General features: G+C 37.5%; 1 protein-coding gene across 4 annotated transcripts; it reads right to left on the minus strand.

Moving 5' to 3' along the window:
* Positions 1-2,206: 2,206 nt before the first annotated feature.
* Positions 2,207-20,764, minus strand: RSRC2 (arginine and serine rich coiled-coil 2). 4 transcript variants are annotated; one of them, XM_030860179.2, is made up of 10 exons: positions 20,606-20,764; positions 16,330-16,486; positions 14,737-14,780; positions 12,069-12,259; positions 11,303-11,506; positions 9,747-9,869; positions 7,320-7,399; positions 6,151-6,380; positions 5,673-5,762; positions 2,207-3,182 (listed from the first exon to the last, which is right to left on the minus strand). In XM_030860179.2, exons 1-10 carry the CDS (start codon positions 20,609-20,611, stop codon positions 3,003-3,005), a joined length of 1,305 nt encoding a protein of 434 aa, XP_030716039.1. In that variant the 5' UTR covers positions 20,612-20,764; the 3' UTR covers positions 2,207-3,002. The 4 variants fall into 4 exon arrangements, with proteins under 4 accessions (XP_030716039.1, XP_030716038.1, XP_030716047.1 ...); XM_030860178.2 differs by having other exon boundaries at positions 6,151-6,383; XM_030860187.3 differs by lacking the exon at positions 20,606-20,764 and adding an exon at positions 13,855-13,932 and having other exon boundaries at positions 12,069-12,281; positions 16,330-16,427.
* Positions 20,765-21,953: the final 1,189 nt, after the last annotated feature.

Raw genomic sequence — 21,953 nt, forward strand, 5'->3', positions numbered from 1 at the left:
CATTTCAACATTTTAAACAAGTGGTGGGTCTATGACCCACAAATTTTCATTTTGGTAAGATGGTCCTGACGGCATGATAGGAAAAGGACTGGCGATGGAGCAAACGTAGAATTCCAAATCTAGTAGACTGATTTTTGTAATAAGATCAACAAACGTTAGCTTGGATTAGGGTAGAGGCAATAGTGCTGAAGAGTTGATATTTAATAGAGAATATTTAAAAGATAAAATTAAAGCAACAGCGATAACTGAAGGGTTGTATATAGGGAATGAGAGAAAAGGGTGAATTATTTGCCAGGATTCTGACTTAAGAAACTGGTTAAATAAGTGATCATTTGAGATAGAGAAAAAAATCATTTGATGTTGACCAGGTTTGGGAGTAAAGGGTGAGTTCCATTTTGGCTATGTGGTACCTTGAGGCAATTTTATCCTTATAAATAATTTTATCCTTATATAACTCTAGTTAGGTAAGTAACTAGACTAGTGGAAGAAATTTTTGAAGCACTAGTATATTGAAGGTAAAATTTTCGGGCTCAGTGGAGGTGTATATTACACAGATATTTGGCTAAGCTCCGAAGAGGATTGAACTAAAGATTAGCATTTGGCTGGTTCAAATTTTTATGGAAAGTAAATACAAAGATGATAGAGAATGAGACTGCATAGTGAAGAACAGAGTGGGAAGGAAGTCTAGGACTGAGCCCTAGAAGGCTGGGATTTAGGAAGAGACAACTACAGAAACTGATGCACAGGCAGTGGGAGAACTAGGAGAGGACCCCCGAGAAATTATATTTAAGTATATACTTAAATCATCTTTTGGCCATGAAATTAACTTGGAATGATATATAATACAACTTAATTTCTGCTTCTATCTCCTTCTACCAACCTACTATAGTATTTAAGTTTTCTAATTTAATCACAATCAATGATCACCCAAATTGGAAACATCACCTTTGAATTTTCTTATCCTCCAAGCCAGTTGCTCTCACAAAGCTCATCAAAACCTTGCCTCATAAAAAAATAAAAAAATAAAAAAATAAAAAAAATAAAAAATAAAAATAAAAAAAAAAAACCTTGCCTCAAATAGTGTGGTCTTCTTGTCTTACTACCATGTCTTGAAAGAATCTCCTGGACAGCAACTTATCTTCCCGTCGCATACAAGAGTAAAGCCCAAAACATCCATCGTGGAGTACCAGGCTTTGGACACGGAAAGCACAGTAACAGCCAGAAAAAAGGGGAAAAAAAGTTTAAGCATATAAACGCTTCCCTACAAACTCATTTCAAATTGAGCCAAGCAGTTAACTGTCCCCCACCCCCAGGATTCCAATAATTGCTTCGTAAAATTTAATTATGCAAATTGCAATTACCTATATGCCTCCCTCTAAATCTGCATTGTCCAGGATGGTTTCCCCTGGCTGTATGTAGCTATTAATAACTTTAAATATGACTGGTCCCAATTGGGATGTTAAAATGTAAAATACCCCCTGGATTTCAAAAACAAGCATGCAAGAAAGAATGTAAAATCTCTACTAAGAATACTGATTACCTAACTCAATTATTTTAGACATACTAAATGAATCCATACTAAATGAATCAAAATTAGTTTCCTGTTTAAAATTAGCTATAAAAATTCTTTAAATTACTAAATGAGTACAGGATGGACCATATCATTCATCGTGTATGGCCAGCTCCTAAAATACCATAGAAAAACACAGAAGCAGTTCAATGTGTGCTTTTCATATCCACACTGCATTACAGGCCCCCAATCATTCTTTTTTTCCCCCCACACTCTTAATGAAACAGATTTCAGAAGGTACAGCTCACCAGGAAAATGTGAATTTGGGATCACTCCAAAGTGAAAAACCATGGTGTTATTTCCCCAGAAACTTGACTTTGTCACTGAAGCATGAAGAGCCATCTCTCCCCAAAATAATTGTGCTCTGGGAAAACCAAACATTTACCAAAACACATTAAGCAGTCTTCCCTTGTGCTACTACATTGTGGAGATGTTTTTCAAAGGATTTTTCCAGTGAAAGCTAAAAATTATGAATTTGTTGTAATGAAAGCAAATGAAGTACAAGTTCTGTAGTCCCCTCCTTCCACCAGAACTATGCCCTAAATTTAATCAATTTAGTGACAAAGTTGTTTTCTGTTTTAGTACTTCAGGTTAGACAATTCAAAAGGGATAATGAGGAAAGGGCATACAAAGAACTTGTTATAAGGCACTTTATTAAAATAAAAGTGCTTACATCCCTTTAATGTATTAATCTATTTCCTGAATAACATATGGAATATTTAACAAATACTGTACACCAGTTCTGTCCCTTATAATAGTAGGAAAACAGTATTATTTTACTAAGTTTTTTCACTCCTCCCAACTTCCTTTTACATTTTTGCCCACCATGGTATTGCCTATAGCATAATTCTTTAAAAAAAAAAAAAAGGAATTTCTAGCCAGTGTCTTCCACTAGAAATTGCAAAATGCTACAGAAACCATAAGACAAATTCAAATAAGAATTCCAGGTAACTTAAATTAACACGAGTTTTGAGAAAACCATTTTTATTATCATCACCACCCAGCCTATTTGTGCTGGATTATGTACCAAATGGCCAGATCTTCTAAAGAACATCTACATAACATTTCTTTCATGTTTCAAGAGATGAAAATAACTGTACAAGGTTAAGTACAAAAGTACACAAGACAGTGGACACCAAAAATCCATGTATGAGATTTTATCCCATCTGCAGCTTTTATATATTTGAAAAGTAGAATTCATTAACTAAAAAATATTGTCCTTCTATAGTCAAGTTTAATGGAAGCGGGTTTAACCTGATTACAACACTAACACCAGTATCACTGATCTGATATTTACAAAAAATCATATTTTTCAATAAATTAAAGTCAATGCAACACCCATGCAAGCTAGAATGCCAGCTGTTTGGTGAACAAGGACCTGACATCAGAACCAGAAGTCTATAAAAGTCCCAAGTATAAAGTGTGATTTTCTTCAAACTGTGTCCATTCCTCGCATCGATGATGTAAAACCCAATCCCATTCCTCTTTGTGTGTGGGTTTGTGATCTTGCCATTTCATACTGAGCGTCTAGATTTCTGAATACTTCTTCCTGCTGTTTCAATGTCTTGTAACTTTCTTCATCAACGGAGCTACATCCAGCTTCATCTTCACTCTAAATAACAGATACAAAATATACTATTAAAATGAATTCACCCAGGAATAAAAAGTGCTTCTCTCCCTTAAGAAGTACTACTAGATCACATTTTTGCAGTACATATTTGACCTCACTTAGCTTCCATTCATTCATTCAGCACCTATGGAATTCAAGGCAATGTTCATTCTAGGTACTGGGATAGAGCAGGACATAACAAAAATCATTCAGTGGGCCCAAGGAAGAACATGTAGAACAGGCCAGGGACTTCCCTGGTGGTGCAGTGGTTAAGAATCCACGTGCCAATGCAGGGGACACGGGTTCAAGCCCTGGTCCGGGAAGATCCCACGTGCCACGGAGCAACTGAGCCCGTGCGACACGACTACTGAAGCCCGCGCTCCACAACGAGAAGCCACTGCAATGAGAAGCCTGCATACCGCTACGAAGAGTAGCCCCCACTCGTTGCAACTAGAGAAAGCCCGCGCGCAGCAATGAAGACCCAACGCAGCCAAAAATAAATAAAGCATCTAGGGAAAAGTGAAGGAGAAAATGGGGGTGGAGTTTAAACCAAATATCCCTTCAAGGAAAAACCAACTCCCTTAGTAATAACCAATATCTGAACATTTGTCGACCTTACCAGGTTGTTGTGTAAAACCTAAAACCTTCCTTGGGACTTCCCTGGTAGTCCAGTAGCTAAGACTCTGTGCTCCCAATGCAGGGGACCTGGGTTCAGCCCCTGGTCAGGGAACTAAATCCCACATGCTGCAACTAAGAGTTCGCATGCCGCAACTAAAAGATCCCGCCTGCTGCAACTAAGACCTGGCACAGCCAAATTAACTATTAAAAAAAAAACCCACAAAAAAACTCAAACAAACAAAAAACTTCCTTGAAAAAAATTAAGAAAGTCCAACCCCACACCAAGTATAGTTAACCTTAAATGGGCATTTTTTCTTTTTATACATCTTTATTGGAGTATAACTGCTTTACGATGTTGTGTTAGTTTCTGCTGTATAACAAAGTGAATCATCCATATGCATATATATATCCCCATATCCCCTCCTTCCTGAGCCTCCCTCCCACCCTCCCTATCCCACTCCTCTAGGGCATCACAAAGCACCAAACTTATCTGTGCTTTGCAGCAGCTTCTCACTAGCCATCCATTTTACATTTGGTAGTGTATGTATGTTAATGCCACTCTCTCTGTCCCAGCCTCCCCTCCCCCCACTCACCCCGTGTCCTCAAGTCCGTTCGCAATGTCTACATCTTTATTCCTGCCCTACCACTAGGTTCATCAGTACCAATTTTTAGATTTCATATATATGCGTTAGCATATGGTATTTGTTTTTCTTTTTCTGACTTACTTCACTCTGTATGACAGACTCTAGTTCCATCCACCTCACTACAAATAACTGTTTCATTCCCTTTTATGGCTAATATCCCATTTAAATGGGCAATTTAATTAATTAATTTTTTGGGGGGGCGTGTTGGGTCGCTGTTACTGCATGCAGGCTTTCTCTAGTTGCAGTGAGCGGGGGCTACTCTTCCTTGTGGTGCGCAGGCTTCTCTTGTTGTGGAGCACAGTGCGTGGGCTTCAGTAGTTGTGGCACACGGGCTTAGTTGCTCTGCGGCATGTGGGATCTTCCTGGACCAGGGATTGAACCCGTCCCCTGCATTGGCAGGCAGATTCTTATCCATTGTGCTACCAGGGAAGCCCTGAACGGGCATTTTTAAAAGCAAATTAATTCCTTTTTACAATTTTTTTTTAAATTTACTAAGAAAAGCTTATGATTTTGAACAAGGTTTGCTTAAGGCATAAACATGCAGTAACAATCAACAACTGTTTTATTTCTTATGTTTTGGCCATGCCACACAGCATGTGGGATCTTTGTTCCCCGACCAGGGATTGAATCCACATCCCTGCAATGGAAGTGTGGAGTCTTAACCACTGGACCTTCAGGGAAGTCCCTCAACAAATGTTTTAATCAAATTTAACAATTTGGGGCTTCCCTGGTGGCGCAGTGGTTGAGAATCTGCCTAATGCAGGGAACACGGGTTCGAGCCCTGGTCTGGGAGGATCCCACATGCTGCGGAGCAACTAGGCCCGTGAGCCACAACTACTGAGCCTGCGTGTCTGGAGCCTGTGCTCTGCAATGAGAGGCCGCAACAGTGAGAGGCCCCGCGCACTGTGATGAAGAGTCGCCCCCGCTTGCCACAACTACAGAAAGCCCTCGCACAGAAATGAAGACCCAACACAGCAAAAACAAATAAATAAATAAACTCCTACCCCCAACATCTTCTTAAAAAAAAATTTTTTTTTTAACAATTTGTATTGTTGACTAGTGATGATAATTTATTGGTTAATTCTGGGAAGTTAATCTAGAGAACACAAATGAAAGAGCACTAGAAAGTACCCAGAGATGACACATCACTGAAATAATGTTTAAGTTGAGAACCAATGTTACCCTAAAAATATAAAATAACATGAACTTTATTACAAAGTGTATAACTCACCTTAATACCCATTAATTTCCTAAATTTGACATTTTGGTCCTTGTTTCCGAAATTCAATTTCTCCCATATTTCAGCAGACTGGGATTTGTCCTGTTAAAAAAACAATGAATTTTTAACATATGTAAAATTTAAATACCTTGTATTATGATACTAGATCTTTCCATAATATAGTCTTAGAAAAACAACAGCATTTATGGCATTCCACCAATGGAATTGATAATCACCTTAATAATATGAAGAAAAATCTAAGCCGAGGAACCAACTCTTTCCCCTTAATAAGTGTAGGGCAATATTGGTTTTCTTTGAAAGCCTGACTTAGATCGTGCATTTTCCCCCCCAGAATTAATAATTGTAGCAAATTAAATTATTCCAGTCAGGCTCTCAGAAGAAAGATAAACCCAAACTAATCTTTTCCAATCCAAGTTTGTTTTTCTAAGCTGAGGAATCAATGACAAAAAAGGAGAATAAGAGAACTTACTCCTTCTTTCTTGCCTTGCCAAAGCATTTTCCTTTTTTTCTCTTGTTCAGCAAATTTCATTGGATTCACAGCTGCTGGGTTGTAATAGCTAGGTACAGCTATTCCGGTCTCTGCCAAAGCTTTAGCCTGCAAGGCTGCCATCTGAGCTGCCATAGCTATCTGAGGAGTTACTTGTGTTCCTGATGCCAATAGGGCAGCAACATTGAGAACAGAACCTCCGGTAGCTGCAGCTGCTGAAGAGGAAATAAGTACGGATTTTAACCAGAACAAACCTCCTAATTTACAGTAATACATTATTTATATATAAGAGCTACTAATCTGCAAAAAGGCAGAATATTTTCACCAAATAGAAAATAACTGTGTTAAGCTTATAAAGCAATAACATTTTAGCAAACATTAATGTATTCATCGCTAGACATTTCTGTATATGATCCCTTATATATACTTAAACTTCACTTACTTCTGAGGATAAAGAGAATCCTACAAATAGGATAAAGGTGTATGATTTCAATGGAAATGAACTAGTGACTGTCGCTAAACTTTTAATAAATTGACTTTTCTTTGTATGGTTCTTTATAGCTCACAAAACAATCTCACAACATCTAATTTGAAACTCACAAGAAACATTTAAAACTACTAAACAGGTATTATACACACTTAACATACTAAGCCCAAGTCCTATAAAAGTTAAGTGCCAGTCTGTTACTTCTACCTTCCAGATTACATTTCATACAGGCTCTCTCTGATCACCTTTAAATCATCCACAGGCAGTGTGTCTGTCTAAAAACTTGATTTTTAATAGTAAGACATAATACATACTCCAGTTCAGTTCATCACCTTTAATAAACTGCATTTCCAAAATCATAACTAAAAGACATATGCAGTGATGGCTAAACTGCTACATGAACAAGAATAGTCACTATTCACTTTTCAAAATTATCTACATTGACCAAATCAGAAATACAGTGCAAAAAAAGTTTTATGAGGTACAAAAGTAACACTAAAAATAACATGTTCCCAATTCAATTAGTAATTTACAGCATACTGATCTACAGCATACTGACGGGTAGAAGGGATCACACGTGATTCTCTTCCTATTAGTTTTCCTGAACTTTTCAAATGTTCTACAAATACTGCCATACTTCCATAATAAAGAAAACAAAAATTACCTGCAGCTATTTCCTGTTGTTTTTGTTTTTCAACCATTTCCTTTTCTCGCTGTTCCTGTAATTTCTTTGCCCTTTCCAACCTGTCAAAGACAATTTAAATAAATAAAAACATCAATATAAAGCCAACATTTACCTCTTTATGTATACATATGTAGGCATAAAACACTTTATATAGAATTTTAAATAAATTTAATACCTTCCCCAAATTGATATCTGCATGTGGGAAAAAAAGCAATCATTCTTAAGATGGTATCAGTCACAATTAAATATTTCACTACTGGTTTTAAACATTTTTAATTTCACTGAATAGCCAACAACTCTAGTAGCTTTTATATACAATTCCCACAGAGTCATTAAAATGGTTATGAGATAGAAGTTATTCAATCTTCATCAGTGCTGGTTACAGGAGAAGGATAAAATTAAATCTTGCAAATTGAGACATTGAGAAAACATATTGAAAGCTGAGTAAATCTTAGGGTACATGCAATAATTTATAGAATTACCTAAATGCTTCTTAAGGGAGGCTGATACAGGATTAAGGCCAATCAAAGCATGCAAATGATTTTTATATAAACAGACTTTATTAGTCTCTAAATCAGTGAAAATTAAAAAGCCAAAAATAAAATTTAAAAAAGGGCAAGCAAACCCTGCCATTCTCTATAATCTAATAAAACGGGGGAAAAAACCTAAATATTAGAAAATTACTTTTAGGAGGTAAAGAAATTATTAGCAAAGGAACTGAAAACGTGAAACACAAATTCATCCCCAAACAAAAACGAATTCTGATTCACACTAAATTCACCACTGAATACACACACTAAACAAAATGTGCTGTCAAGTAGGTATCTATCTGGTATATCACAAATGGTAAGTAATGTTACCTTCACAGTGAGTTCCTGAAAGAGAAAGCCCTTTTCTTCCAAAGATTCCTTGATTTACCAATCGTAAGTTAAACACCACCCTCTCCCTCCTTTATAGTGTAAAGGGGCAAGGATTGGGGAAAAAGTTTCTTGGGGGAGGGGAGCAGTGGGCACTACAGGTAAAATACAGTAGTAGAAAATTGACATTTGCTTTAACAATTGCCATAATTCACATAAAAGGATAACAATCTGTAATTTTGTTCCCTTCTGTTGAGCACACATGAAAGAAAGACAAGTAGTACAGCCTTGAATTTGTCCTAATCAGAAAGAATTCTGATTAGGATTAATGTTAAAACATAGGTTCATAAATAAAAGTATTTCCAAAGCAGTTTTAAAAATTGTCATCTGAAAATCACTAAGTAGACTAAATTAAAGTTTTAGATGCTAGTTATAGATTCAACTTTAGTATAATCCAAAATTTTAAATACAAGAAACTTAAGAGTAAACAAGAACAAACTTTAGGGCTTAAAAAAATTCATGATCAAAGTTAATGGACCATTCTTCATAAATTAGTTCAGATATTGTAGAAAATTATTTCCTAATTCTGTTGATTTTAGTTTCAGTAAGAAAGTAACTGACAGCTACTGGCTGTATATTTTAAGTGGCCACTGCAGGTCTGGAATCAATACCATTCACTAAGGTGAATGGAATGAAGAAGGGGTGAGCTCACACCTTTGCTGCTGCTGCTGTTCAGCTGGAGTTTCTGCCAGGCTGGGTTCACAGGGCAGCAGCCCATCAGGTTACATTGTGATAACTGTATTTTTGTAATGGAAAAAAAAAATACAAACTCAATTTCATAAAGAAAAAAAAAAAATCAAAATCAAAAGATTTTAGTTTTTTAGAATATGGGAAAACCTGCAAACAAGGGCTTGGATTTTACTTTAGTTGTTGCCTCTATGAGGCAGTTCTTTCAATGGTTTTGCAGATTTCGGTTAGACAGCCCTGCTGTGTGTGGTCCCACAATCACCCATCTTTGAAACATTAGAAAATTTAAAAATACAATGATCTTCCTATGCTATCACAGCAGTAAAAACTTTAAGATCAAATGAACTGGCTTATTATTCACCACCTTCAAAATAGGAAAACTGACAGAATTCTACTTATTGTTTCAGAGACTTTTCTTAAGGAAGAACAAAGAAGGTAAAAACAAAGCAGTTTTAGATGCAAAATTAACAGTTATTAGATCACATTTAAGATTTTTTAAAAAGTTCCAATGGCCAACTGAAAATATTTGAGTCTAGACTTGAGAAAAATGAATTAGTTAATCATGAAGAAAAAAGAGAAACTGTTGAAGAAATACTCTTTCCAGTTGTGCAAATAAGCAAATTAAAGATGAGAATTAACAAACCACTTAATACAATTCTGTATCACAAAACTGCCACAGTAGTCATGGCTAGATTTAATGATTTGAATTATCCTCTGAAAGCATTCATTTGGTCCACACAATTGAATATCTACCTCAAGATGAAAAGGAGAAAAAAATGTATTGAATAAAAAATACACGCACCTCCTAGCTAAAGCTTCTTGTGCATCCATTGCTGTGTTTCTGCCTCGGAAGGGAGGTGGGCTAGGAGTTCGGCTTAAACTTCTGCTAAATCTTCTCGGTTTTTCAATTCTCTTCTTTCTATCTCTTTAATAAATCATATTTTACATGTCTCAGTATGGCCAAGTAATAATTATCTTATTGAATCAAAATAAATTATAGTTACATAGTTCAATAAAAATTAAACTGGTCTAGGAAATATATTTTGAACCCCTTCCTTTCCACCTCTGTTGTACACCTTCCATAGGCACACCAAGTTCCTTGTGTATAAGACTAGTTTCTATAAATTCACTTAACCATCCCTGTTTCAGATGGACATTTAGGTTGTTTCCAATCTTTTGCTATTACACCCAACGTTGCAAAGGCTAGACTTGTACGTTAGTCATTTTACACTTGTGTAGGTCAATAGGTAGGATAAATTCCTACTAGGTGGGATTGATAAGTTAAATGGTCCTAGTATTCTAATGTACAATGAATTAACTTGTAAATGTTTTCAAAAATATAAATCACTAAAACAAAATTAGAATTAAAAATAGTCATTGATTAGAATAAAAGGTATCAGTGGTTAAAACTAGAAATGCCATAAATAATGACCTGAATTGCCCAAATGGTGATTTAAAAAAAACAAAAACAGGGCTTTCCTGGTGGTGCAGTGGTTGTGAGTCCGCCTGCAGATGCAGGAGACACGGGGTTCGATGCAGGAGACACGGGGTTCGATGCAGGAGACACGGGGTTCGTGCCCCGGTCCGGGAAGATCCCACATGCCGTGGAACGGCTGGGCCCGTGAGCCATGGCCGCTGAGCCTGTGTGTCCGAAGCCTGTGCTCCACAACGGGAGAGGCCACAACACTGAGAGGCCCGCGTACCGCAAAAAACCCCAAAAAACAAAAACAAAAAAACAATGGTAATTAATGGTGAAATTACCATTTACTTTAGATTGACTATATCTCCTAACTGGTAAAGTTCAATTTAGGCAACTATTACATATTAAAACCACTGATTAAAAACTGAAAAAATGATCAAACAAGTGACAAACCAAGTTATTACAAGCCAAAGTACACTTTTATCCATATTTCATTCTTTTAGACTATTTGACTTAATGAACAATAAATTAACAAAGAAGCTTTCACATTAACTTTATTACCAGTATCTGTGAATACAGATATAACACACTATTAGTAACTAATATTAGTAGAGAATAAACATATTCTCTGAATATTTATAATTAAATGCTCTTTATTGTATTTCCTGCCTAAACAAATTAAAATTTCCTTCCAATCAAGACAAGTGTGAATTTATAAGCTCATCCTTCTGAGTATCTGAGAGAGTATAACCAGTACGGTGGATTAAGCACACATACTGACTTTGCTTTCAGATGCATTTGGGACCAGGTCCCAGCTTTACCATTTAAGAACTGTATGATATTGGGCTTCTTGAGCAAGTTACTTAACCTTTCTAAGCCTGACTGAACAGACCCTGTGAGGGGCCTGTCTGATTTTATTCAAGATGATGAATACCTACCGACTTCTACTCCTTGTCCTACTCCTGCTTCTACTCCTATGTCTGTGTCTTGATCTTGAGCGGGAACGAGATCGGATCCGACGTTTTCTCTCCCTGCTTCTGGATCGTGATTTCTTCCTCTCTCTGCTTCTGGATCTTGACTTTTTCCGCTCCCTACTCCTGGATCTTGACTTCTTCCGCTCTCTGCTCCTACTACGATGACGCCTGAAATTCAAGTACATAAATTTGTAGTTACTTACAGGGAACACAATAAACTGATAATATCAAAAAAGCAATGTTTCCTACCCCAATTTAAGATTCTGTTTAATAGCTTGAAGTCTACTGCTGAACCAAACTATTTCTAAGAGTAACAATCAAGTTATTCTACTACTGAAAAATTTTGACCAAATCTGATACCACACACATATTCCCCATAGAAATCCGCAAAATATGTTGCGGACACTGGTTTCTTAAAACACAACAAAAAAGCCACAAAAATTTGAACCATGACCCAGTTTCTTAAAAATCTTTTAACCCATACCTAAATAAAACCTAGATTAGAGTTCAGCAGCAAATGAATCCTGCACCAGCAATGTAAAAGGATTATGATATTGGCAAACTATATAAACATAGTTCAGCAAAAATTTTTTCACTGTGACAGACAACTCAGAAAGTTAAAAATACCAATTTTCTAGCTAAGATTTTTTTGGGTGTTGCTCCATTAATGCAAACCTTTATGTAATTTAGGAGTTCTTTAGAAGGCATTAACTTAGGAGAAACTACTTACCTTTCACGAGACCTAGACCTTGAATGACTTCTGCCTCTTGATGACTTTCTTTCTTTGCGTTTGTGTCTGTCCTCACCATTTTCAGATGAATTTAGCCGCTCTCTTCCTTTATCAGAAGAATGCTCTTTGTCATTATGTTCCTCAGACTTGTGTTTCTTAGAGGATTTATCTTTGGATTCATGTCTTCTTGCCTGTTTTAAGAAGAAGTTGGTTCTTTCAGGAAAATAGTGCAACAAAGAAAGTTAGTATGGGTATCAGTAGCAAAAATGTTGTGATGCAACATTAGTAACCTTAGGAGTGTGTGGCAAATTTAAAAAAAGATCTAGTTTCACATCACCCAAATGTTGCAGATGTATATTACTAATTTTACTTTTTCTTTATAAACCCCCCCAAATGCAGTTTCCACCCCCAAATACTTTCAATACCACAATCAAAACAATAACTTTCGATGTCAATAATATCGAAAAACCACTATTTCAGAAAAAGAGGAATCCCTGATGTTTCTTTAAGAGGGAAGTACACATGTATCAAAGTTTTTTCAATTTTCCAACAAACCTTTTAGAGAAACAGACATGTATATACAACAACTTCTAAATCCAGAGTACATAGTATTAAGTTTTAAAAGTTAACAATAACGAAGATAAGGACACAAAGAAATGCACCAGAAAAATGCACTTCCAATTAGGTAACTAAGTAAAATTAACCTAAGTATTAATATCTTCTAGCAACTTCAAATTACTTTACGCAAAGTTAAGTGTCCTTTTTATAGCTATACTGCCACATCCTTTCTTAAAGACGGCTCTTGATTTTTCTCCCAATCCTAAACTGTGAAGCAATCACTTTTCATCTTGCAATATCCCAACAGGCTTGGAGTTCTATTACACTTCATGTACCTAGGGTAGAAAATGGCAACCATATCTGTTTTAATTTTTATGAAATCAAACTAGGTGTAACACAATTAATCCCTCTACCATTATATAATACATACTTCCCCCATATTCTGAATGATTATAAAAACCAAGGCTTTTGCTTTCACAACATATGCATTCAGAGACTGAGCTAAATTAATTGTATGATCAAGTCTCCATCCTACACTCACATACTGAATTAGAAAGTGCTAAACATTCGATTTCCCCCCATTAAGATTTGTCAAATCCATCTTGTAGCTAAAGCTTAAAATCCTGGACATTTCAGAATCACAATTTTAAAGCTGGAAGGAAACTTCAGATCTTCTAATTCCCCTTACTTTATATATGACTAAATTAAGATCTAAAGTCACAAAGCTACATATTAGGAGAGTTGAACCCAGACCCCATATTCTTCTGACACCCAGGGCACCGTTTTCCACCACAACAGGACACTTAACTCATGCTTCCCAGAATAGACCTTAGCACATATTTCCTTCCGCTCAAGATTAACTTTTCTTAAAAACAAAAAACTTAGTCAAACATTTTAGAACATGCATGGTGATACATCAGAAAAGGATCATAGTCTGTAATTTATTATTTTGCAGAAAAATAAGAGACCTGGAGACACAGCTAAATTTTAGTTTCAATGCCAGTTCTCCATATGAGCTTATAAAAAAGACTATTTCCTTGATTTTGCCATATGGTGGCAAACTGGAAAATCTTTAAGTGGTTATTAAGCTTGCAAAAGTTTCAGTTTATTTCAAACCAGTTTTCCAAACATAACATTACTATTATTATTTTTTAAAAAAACCATTAAAACCCTTAACTGATTTAAGATATACTTAAGGGAAATAGGAGTTTGAATGACTAATAGTTACCTTATCATGAAGTAGGCTTATTATTTTGCTATCTGAGTCTGCAGCGTCTTCAGTTCAGTCTCTTCGCGCATTAGCACGCTGAGTATGATTTATTATAGAAATGTTATCATGTGAGCTAAACAAAATAGTCATTTTCACAAAAACTCTCCTAAATTAAAATTTAACAGAGCTTCCATTAGGGGAAGAGGTGAAGTCCCTGCCCACAGTTGTTTAAGGAGTCCCTTGCCCAGCCCCCATGAGACTCTTCTCCTCCCTTTTTGGCTTCTACTTCTGCTCTTCCTTTGTTGGCTCATTCCTTGTCTTCTCAGGTGGGCAAGTTAACTCCTCTGCAATACAGCTGCTGTCTTTCTATATCCTCAAGTTTTGTGTCACCGCCATCTTTCCAGCAGTCCCTCACTGACACTTTTATTTCAAAATTCAATACTATTCTTAGGGAATCAAACTAGTTTACTAATGAAAAGGACTCTCATTATCTTCCATAAAGAAAAAGTAGCCCATAGATATCTAAGAGTATTGCTACTTAAAGATGATTGCTATTTAAAAGTCCTGAGCAGTTGTCAGGCATAAAGAGACTCGGGACCTCAGATTAATGGAAGCTCTGTGTGACAGGCCTAAAAAACCAGTTATATTCTTCATATGAAATTTTTATTGTGAATATTTTCACAACATAACATTAATAGTTTTTGAATGAACTTTTCATATAAACATCTATCTTCTTGAAAAATGATGAATCCAAATCATGCTTATTTTATAACTGTATTAAACCTTTTAAATTTCAAGTTTTGGTACTTACCTTGACAATATCATATATTCACACAAACATTTCTACCAGATACTTTACAAGTATTCTAAAGTGCCTATTCACTACAAAGTGTTAATTACCTCTTTGCTTCTGCTCCGGCTCCTGTGTTTTCTTCCTTCATTATCTGTGAACACACAAAAATTCACCATAAATAATGGTACAGAAACACCTCAAACACAAATTCCAAAACTAATACAAAGAACATTTCTGGCCACTTACCTAACTAATCTATTTACTAGTCATACTCTAAAGACTATTTTTTTATGGCAGGGGTGGGATTATTCTACTACAGTAATACTTCACGTATCTGAAATAAATCAAGCAATCTGAGCAAACCAGAATATAATCAAGTAAGTAAGCAAAAAAGTCCCACAAGTCCATGTTCCATGACACATAACAAACAGAGTTTGTCTTTCAGGTGGTCACAGATTCTTTTTTTTTGCGGTACGCGGGCCTCTCACTATTGTGGCCTCTCCCGTTGTGGAGCACAGGCTCCAGACGCACAGGCTCAACGGCCATGGCTCACGGGCCTAGCCGCTCCACGGCACGAGGGATCCTCCCAGACCAGGGCATGAACCTGTGTCCCCTGCATCAGCAGGCAGACTCTCAACCACTGCGCCACCAGGGAAGCCCCTATCACAGATTCTCTATATTTTACAAAACATTCTGTCCAGTTCATCTTGCTTCCTATTACATAGCAAACTTATAAAGGGTCTTACTAGAGGAAAACAATTAAGAACAAAAGGAACAAAGAATGCAAGAGAAAACAAACAGGTTGAATTATATTTGGTGTCTTTTAAATAGTCAAAAAGATGTTACAATTTAGAAAAATTCCCATTAAAAAGTAGTTATGATACTGTACAGTTTCAAACATATACATAAAAATTACACTTGAACCATTTTGTAGATGGACTATCTGTGGGTGCAAAGGATAAATAACCAGAGCCCAGGTCTTGAAACTTTTAAACTCATTTCTATTCTATCTCTCTTTTAACTACTTAAGTATTGATTCATTAACAATACATCATGCTTTCTATACCACATCAGTCTAGTTAAAAAAATGCTCCAAATAAGGAGCATTTCAAAACACTAAAAACTCTTGCTTTCAGAAATATTTTAACATTAAGTTAAAAAGAAAACCAAGGTTAAAAATGTTCTTGTGGGCTTCCCTGGTGGCGCAGTGGTTGAGAGTCCGCCTGCCGATGCGGGGGACACGGGTTCGTGCCCCGGTCCGGGAAGATCCCACATGCCGCGGAGCGGCTGGGCCCGTGAGCCATGGCCACTGAGCCTGCGCGTATGCTCCGCAATGGGAGAGGCCACAACAGTGAGAGGCCCACGTGGTGCAAAAAAAAAAAAAAAAAAAAGTTCTTGTAACTTACGTCAAAGATGTTAAATAAGTTCAGAATATACCACTGCCCAGACTACATCTTTCAAAATATTGTTTTGCCTATGTTGAAAGGATAAAATTTGAACATCTGAGGGATAAGTTATTGTGACACAAATTTAAGCATACATTTTGTCTTTGACAAGTTATAAAATTCCTGTATTAGGACATTTGTATTCCTCATAATTGAAAAATTCTCCAGAAAATTCCCAATGCACTTTTCACTATCCATTTCTCAATGGGAAGAACACATATTAATTACATCAGTAAACTTATGTCTTACACATACCTGACTTTCGTTTTCTTTCTCTTGACCTTGATCGTGATCTTGAATAATGATGTTTTGAGGCTCTGGGAGAAACAGATACATCGGACTGCTCTTTTTTCTTATCTCTATCTGGGGATGTCTTTTCTGGGGCTAGTCCATCTCGTTCTGTATCACTAGCCTAAAAGTTTAAAGAAAAATGGTTATAAATTCTTAACTGCATTTAAAATGTTTCCAATAACTTAAAAGAGTGAGAAGGGAGGAAAGATAGTTATCCTTGAGTTTTACAAAATTAAAAAATAAAGAAAATCAAGAAATCAGAAGAACTGATTTTCAAGTAGCTAAATATGCTTTGTACTTGCTAAGTAGGCCTGAATAAATTGAAATAACAATAAATAAACTGACTAACCCAATACCAGAGACACATGTAACTGAATGGATATATCTTTATTTTTTTAAATCATTATTTGTATAACTTTCAAAACACTGGGGGAAGGGGAAAATAGGGCTCCAAGTATCTCCATTAAGTATTCAAGCAGAGAAAATAGAGTCCATTTTAGATCTATGAATTCATTTAGTTGACTTTACCAATACTTGTATTTTAAATTAGCATAAAGAGGCATTTAAAAATGAGCTGTTAAAGGTTAAAAAGACCGAAGACTGTAAAATCTTAAAAAGCAAAGAGAATGCTTCTAGAATATTATTAAAAAAAAAAAACAGAAAATTAACTTACCTATCTGAGAACCCAATCTTAATTTCATTAACCCTCTTTAATGAAAGCCCCTTGGCACAGTGCTGCTGCAAAATATGGTCTGCCTCTCCTCACATATGCTCTGGGCTATGGAAACATTAAGGTGTTTCTGCTTTAAAGCATTTTATAAGTTATCACAATATAAATTAAAAAAAATTAAAATAGTCAAGAGTACACACTCTTTCCCAAAGACCTGATTTACCTAGGAGAGTAGGTTCCTTCATTAAATTGATTTAAATGAGTCATAGAGGGACTTACCTGGTGGCGCAGTGGTTAAGAATCTGCCTGCCAATGCAGGGACATGGGTTCGAGCCCTGGTTCAGGAAGATCAAACATGCAACGAACAACTAAGCCCATACACCACAACTACTAAGCCTGTGCTCTACAGCCCGTGAGTCACAACTACTGAGCCCGCGGGCCTAAATCCGGTGCTCCGGAACAAGAGAACCCACCGCAATGAGAAGCCTGAGCACTGCAACGAAGAGTAGCCCCCACTCTCCGCAACTAGAGAAAGCCCTTGCGCAGCTCCAAAGACCCGAAGCATCAATCAATCAATAATAAGTTTATTAAAAAAAAAAAGAGTCATAGAAAAAAAGCTTCAAGGAGAAACTAGAACCTAAATGTTCTCCTGAGTGAGATTCTGATAAAAGGCAGGGCAAACAGTTTCCGTAATATGTGGAAGGTGGACGTTGGTGACCCATCTAACCAGAGAGGAAATACGAAAATAGCCAATAAGCCCAGGGAGTTGATTACTTACCACATGAGTTAGCAAAGTATCGCCCTTGAGCTAAGAATGACTTTTACATTTTTAAAAGGGTTGTTAAAACAAGCAAGCAAGGAATGTGACAGAGACTGTATGTTGCACGTGGTCCACAATGCCTAAAATATCTACTAACTTGCTCTTTACAGAAAAAAGATCTGGATTGGGTAAATAGTGAATATACATTTTCAGCAGGAGAAATAATCACATGATAATGAACTTCTTCCTTTAGGAAGATTAGTCCAGAAAACAAACACCAAGTAAACTAAATGGGGAGTACTTTAACAAATGAAGTGTGAGATATCACATTATTTTAACAACTATTTTCTGATGGTCAAAAATGCACCTAACTCGATGTTAGATTTCAGGAATAAAATAATAAATTAAAAGGGAAGGATTTACAGGTTAGTTAGGATGAAAGACATATTATGTGTTACGCCTCTAACAATGTTACCAAAAAACCCAGTAACAAATAGGATGAAACACCTAATTACTGGGGAGGCCCATTCCAGCACACTTGCTTCTCTATGTATGGGTGATTTCTGGAATCATAAAATTTTTGTGCAGAAAGGCTCTCATCTCTTAGAATCAAGCTCAACTTTCTCATTTCACAGATGAGATCCAGCAACATTAGCTGACTCACTTAAGATGGTACTCTCTTTGCTGTCTAATATTAATACATGACACTATATCACACAACTAAAGATGATTCTGATTTTCACAACATTGGTCATTTTCTTTTACTCTTGTTCTCATCACTATTCTTTTTTCTTTTGGGGCCTCACCGTGCGGCACGTCGATCTTAGTTCCCCGACCATGGATGTAGCCCGTGCCCCCTGCAATGGAAGCGTGGAGTCTTAACCACTGGACCACCAGGGAAGTCCTCATCACTGTTCTTTTTTAATTTTAATTTTATTTTTTTATACAGCAGATTATTAGTTATCCATTTTATACATCTTAGTGTATGTATGTCAATCCCCTCATCACTATTCTTAAGGATTATTTCTGACAGGTCTGTGATGTGCTGTGTTGGTAAACTTACACTTAGTAAAATGCCCTTAAGGGAAGGCACTCTGTAAAACGGGCTAATAACTCACACCGAACAGCCATTTTCATCTGTAAAACACACTACAGGACAAAAACAAAAACCATCGTATCACTAAACAGATGTGAATAATAGGGGGCCACTTAGCTCACCCGAAGCTTTTATTTCCTTGAGAATATATTATAGTAGAATAACAAAAATGTCCAAATAAAATTGAGTATTAAAACTTCTCTGAAAATATCTAAGATTTCAATTTAGTACAGACCTATGTGTAAATCTTAAATGCTAACTGCAAAAATTCCCTTCACTCTACCATTTGCTCTATTAGAAAAACACCACGGTTTCTTAAAATTCACATCTTCTTTAAAACCCCAATGGCACTCAAGACATAGTGTAAGAATTTTTTCTAGTGCAAAGACGGCACATTGGACTTAATACTAGGCCACATCTCAAGGGGATCTTGTCTTTTTATTGAACAAGGCGCTGCAGAAACGAATGTCTGAATTTTTTTTTGAATATTTGAGCCCAAGTAAAATAATACTGTTCTTTCAAGTAGATTAAGAGGTCCAAAACACTAGTTAAACAAAAAAATATTTAAATCTATTATGTGCCCAACTGTTTGAACAACGATTCTAAATCGGTTATCAAAAACCCGGTTCTAAATCAAATCAATTAGGTATGGGGGCGCGGGGGGGAGAGGCAGACGATTTCTACTTCCAGATACCCCCAATGATCGGATGAGTACGAGTTTTTCGTTATTCTTAACAATCCTATTTATTTTAGTCCTATTTATCTTCGAAAACGAGAAAACACAACTTTTTAGTCAATGGAAAAGAATGCAAAATGTTTGCATTTTTCTTGTAACCGGATAAGTAAAATGAAGTAATCACACAATAATGCGATCCATCAGGATTGGGCATCTTATAACCAAAGCAGGGTTAATTTCTCAGAAAACGTAATTTAAGAACTGTAGCTTTCACTTAAAATTAAACGGGCCTATGAAGGACTCTTAAATTTAAAGTAATAATGCCAATGTTAGGGCTTTGATTATGTTTCTCGAAAACCTTCAAAATGATTACATCAGGAGGCACTTCGGAAACGGAGCATCAGTCAGAATTCGTAGCTCCAAAGACTTCTCTTCATTAAGTCGAATTTTTACTCCCTTCGAGAAACACGTTCCCTAGATGCTTACTAAGGAATAAACTAAGGTTTACACGGACGTTCACCCTAACCGAAATTATGCAGCTAGAATCATCTCACTGAGCGTAGGCAAAATAATCGCTACAAGACCGCTTGCTCTCTTCTCACGTTCTACCTCTTACAGGCACCTCCTTTTTGACCCCATACTTTTCAGAGACGACCCCTGATCCCTTTTCTCTCTTCCCCAGCCCTTTCCCATCGCGAACATAAATGCCCAAGCCCTAACGAAACTCAATATTAATCACCAACCAGAGTGAGTAAGCAAAACTGGAGTCAGTTCTGTGGGACAAAAGGAACATAAAACTGGGAAAGACACGAGGAAAGTTCTGGAAGAAAAGACACTCCCTGCGGCTCCCCACCCCCATCGACACCGCCTTCTTTCCCCCTCCCTACGGCAGCCAGCCATGATGGCGGGCGCAGAAGAAGGCCGCGGCGCCATCTTGTCCACACACTAGCCCCGACAACAGCTCTAGGAACCGTTCATCCCTTCTTTGCAGAGCAGCAAAAAAATATGCCTGACTTTAAACTCAGATTCGGCACCTACCGCCATAGTCCAGAGTCCTGGCCGCTACGGCGGCACCTCCACTTGCCGCTCTCCACAGTACCGGCCGCCTAAACGCTTCGCAACAGACTGAAATCGCTCCCGCGAGAGACCCGGATGGCACAAAAGGGCTAAGACCCGGCGCGTCGCACAGCTTGCTGGGAGGAAAAGGGGTGGTGATAAGAGTTTCTGTAGCAACGCGGTTCGACGGTGATTGGTTGTTCTTTGGAAGGGGGGTTGTGAGGTCGGGGAGGGGGGCGGGGCCTAGAACACACCCTAGAAAGCGCAGCCTGGATATCGGAATGGGTGGAATTTAGGGTGGGGCGACTTCCTATTTCGATTCTAAAGCAAACTTGGCCTCCGCTGGCCGCCGTAAAAGGGGTTGGGCTTGGTGTTCTCCCGCCAATTTAAATTTGTGGCATAGACCTTAAAGAGACTGGGAACGTCTGTTGGAGCTCGGAAGGTGGGGGGGACGATACACTTGAGTGCTCCTCTTTAGTTTCTTCAATTACAGGTGAGGAGGGTGAGCCGCGCTGCTGTAGGGAGCTGGGGGTGGATTCAGGTCGAAGGAGCAGAGGCCTCAGCTCAGTTCGATGTGTTTTCCCCTCAAGACGCTGGCGGGAGAGAGGTTGGAGTCGGTTCTTGCTGGCCCCGGTGTCCAGCTGAGAGCATTTACGCGTGGAGGCCTAACTGAAACTGTTTCATTTCGTTTAATTCGTTAATCTGTTCACCCGGCACCCAGAGGAATCTCAAATCGTTAATCACATCATGTCACTGGTCTGCTTAGTATCTTTCCCTCCCTAGCACTGAGGATGAAACTCATCTTGTAATCAAGGATTCATTGGCTCCACCTGTTCGTTTAACGCCTGCACTTTTCCATTCTTGCTGTGTCCGGGCAGCAGCCCCAAACTCATTCCACCCTCTGAGCCTTTGGTACTCGGCCTGCATCTTTGTCCCCACGAGCTTTACATAGTCGGCTTCTTGATATTCGGGTCTCAGCTCAGATGTCATCTCTTTCACTTCCCAAACAGGTCTTTCTTATGCGCCCCTCCCCCCCATTCATTTGAGCACTATTTGTAATTCTGCGTTTACTTAGTTTTTCGTAGGGAGGCAGTATAACAGTTAATAACTGGCCTGAATTTGAGTCTTGTCTAGCTACATCATTAACTCGCTTGAGGTGACCTTGGCCGTTTACTTAGTCCCTGACTCATGTTTCTCAGCTGTAAAATGGGTTGTTGTGCAGATTAAATGAGTGATGCATTCAAACTATCTTGCCTACTCAATACCGTCTTTATTTTATTTTTCTCTATCCTTCGTACGAGAATATAAATTTCATAATGACAAAGACCTT

Source organism: Globicephala melas, chromosome 13 (genome assembly GCF_963455315.2).
Source record: "Globicephala melas chromosome 13, mGloMel1.2, whole genome shotgun sequence".
NCBI lineage: Eukaryota > Metazoa > Chordata > Mammalia > Artiodactyla > Delphinidae > Globicephala > Globicephala melas.